The sequence below is a fragment of the Numida meleagris genome, unplaced genomic scaffold (assembly GCF_002078875.1).
Source record: "Numida meleagris isolate 19003 breed g44 Domestic line unplaced genomic scaffold, NumMel1.0 unplaced_Scaffold1143, whole genome shotgun sequence".
In the NCBI taxonomy this organism is placed as follows: domain Eukaryota; kingdom Metazoa; phylum Chordata; class Aves; order Galliformes; family Numididae; genus Numida; species Numida meleagris.
Window position 1 is genome coordinate 1 of NW_018362930.1, and position 917 is coordinate 917.

At 66.1% G+C, this 917-nt stretch overlaps 1 protein-coding gene across 1 annotated transcript; it reads right to left on the minus strand.

The window, feature by feature from the left end:
* Window positions 1-36: 36 nt before the first annotated feature.
* On the minus strand, window positions 37-895 carry LOC110390466 (the record flags this gene model as incomplete). The annotated part of the gene is made up of 2 exons (XM_021381789.1): window positions 590-895; window positions 37-496 (listed from the first exon to the last, which is right to left on the minus strand). Coding segments are annotated over exons 1-2 (693 nt in total), but the record flags the coding sequence as incomplete, so codon positions are not given.
* Between the last annotated feature and the right edge of the window lie 22 nt (window positions 896-917).

Consider the following 917-nt stretch of genomic DNA (forward strand, 5'->3'; position numbering starts at 1 on the left):
GGAGGAGCACAGGGACATGGGGACATGGAGGAGCACGGAGACATGGGGACATGGGGACATGGACATGGGGACATGGAGGAGCACAGGGACATGGGGACATGGGCACAGGGACATGGGGACACGGGCACAGGGACACACAGGAGCGCAGGGACATGGGGACAAAACCACGGGGACGCAGACATGGGGACATGCAAGAGCACAGGGACACGGGGACGCACAGGAGCATGGGGACATGGACATGGGGACACACAGGAGCATGGGGACACGGAGATGGGGGCTGGGACACGAGGACACCCAGATGGACACGCAGACACCGTCCCCAGGTCCCTGTCTGTGTCCCAGCGCCACAGACACGGGGACAAGGACACAGCCGTGGGGACACACGGACACAGAGACACGCGGGGACAACGCGCGACGCCGGGGTGACACGGGGACACGTGTGGGACTCACCAGTAACTTGTTGTACTTTGGTCTCTTCCTGTGGTCCTTGGTGAGGCTGCGGGAGAGGGGACAGGGTCAGAGCCTCGGGGACAACGGTGTGGGGCCGTGTCCCCACCCGGGGGGGGGGGGGGGGGTGGCTGTCACCCACCAGTCCCTGACGAAGGCCTGGAAGTCCCCGGAGAAGCCCATGGCGGGGGGCAGCAGGGGGGGGTCCTCCTGCAGCACTTTTGTCAGCACCTCGAAGTCCGTCTTGCAGTTCTGGTACGGGAACTGCCCCGTGGCCAACTCCACCTGCGGGGACAGCGTGGGGACAGCACGGTCACCGGGGGGGGGGACACACATGGGGGGGACACGGCGGAGGTGGTGGGGACACGGCACCATCACAGGGCGATGGAGCAGGGGGGTGGTGAGGGACACAGCAGGGATGTGGTGGCATCAAGAGTGGGGACAGTTGGGGACAGGGGGACACTGGGGGG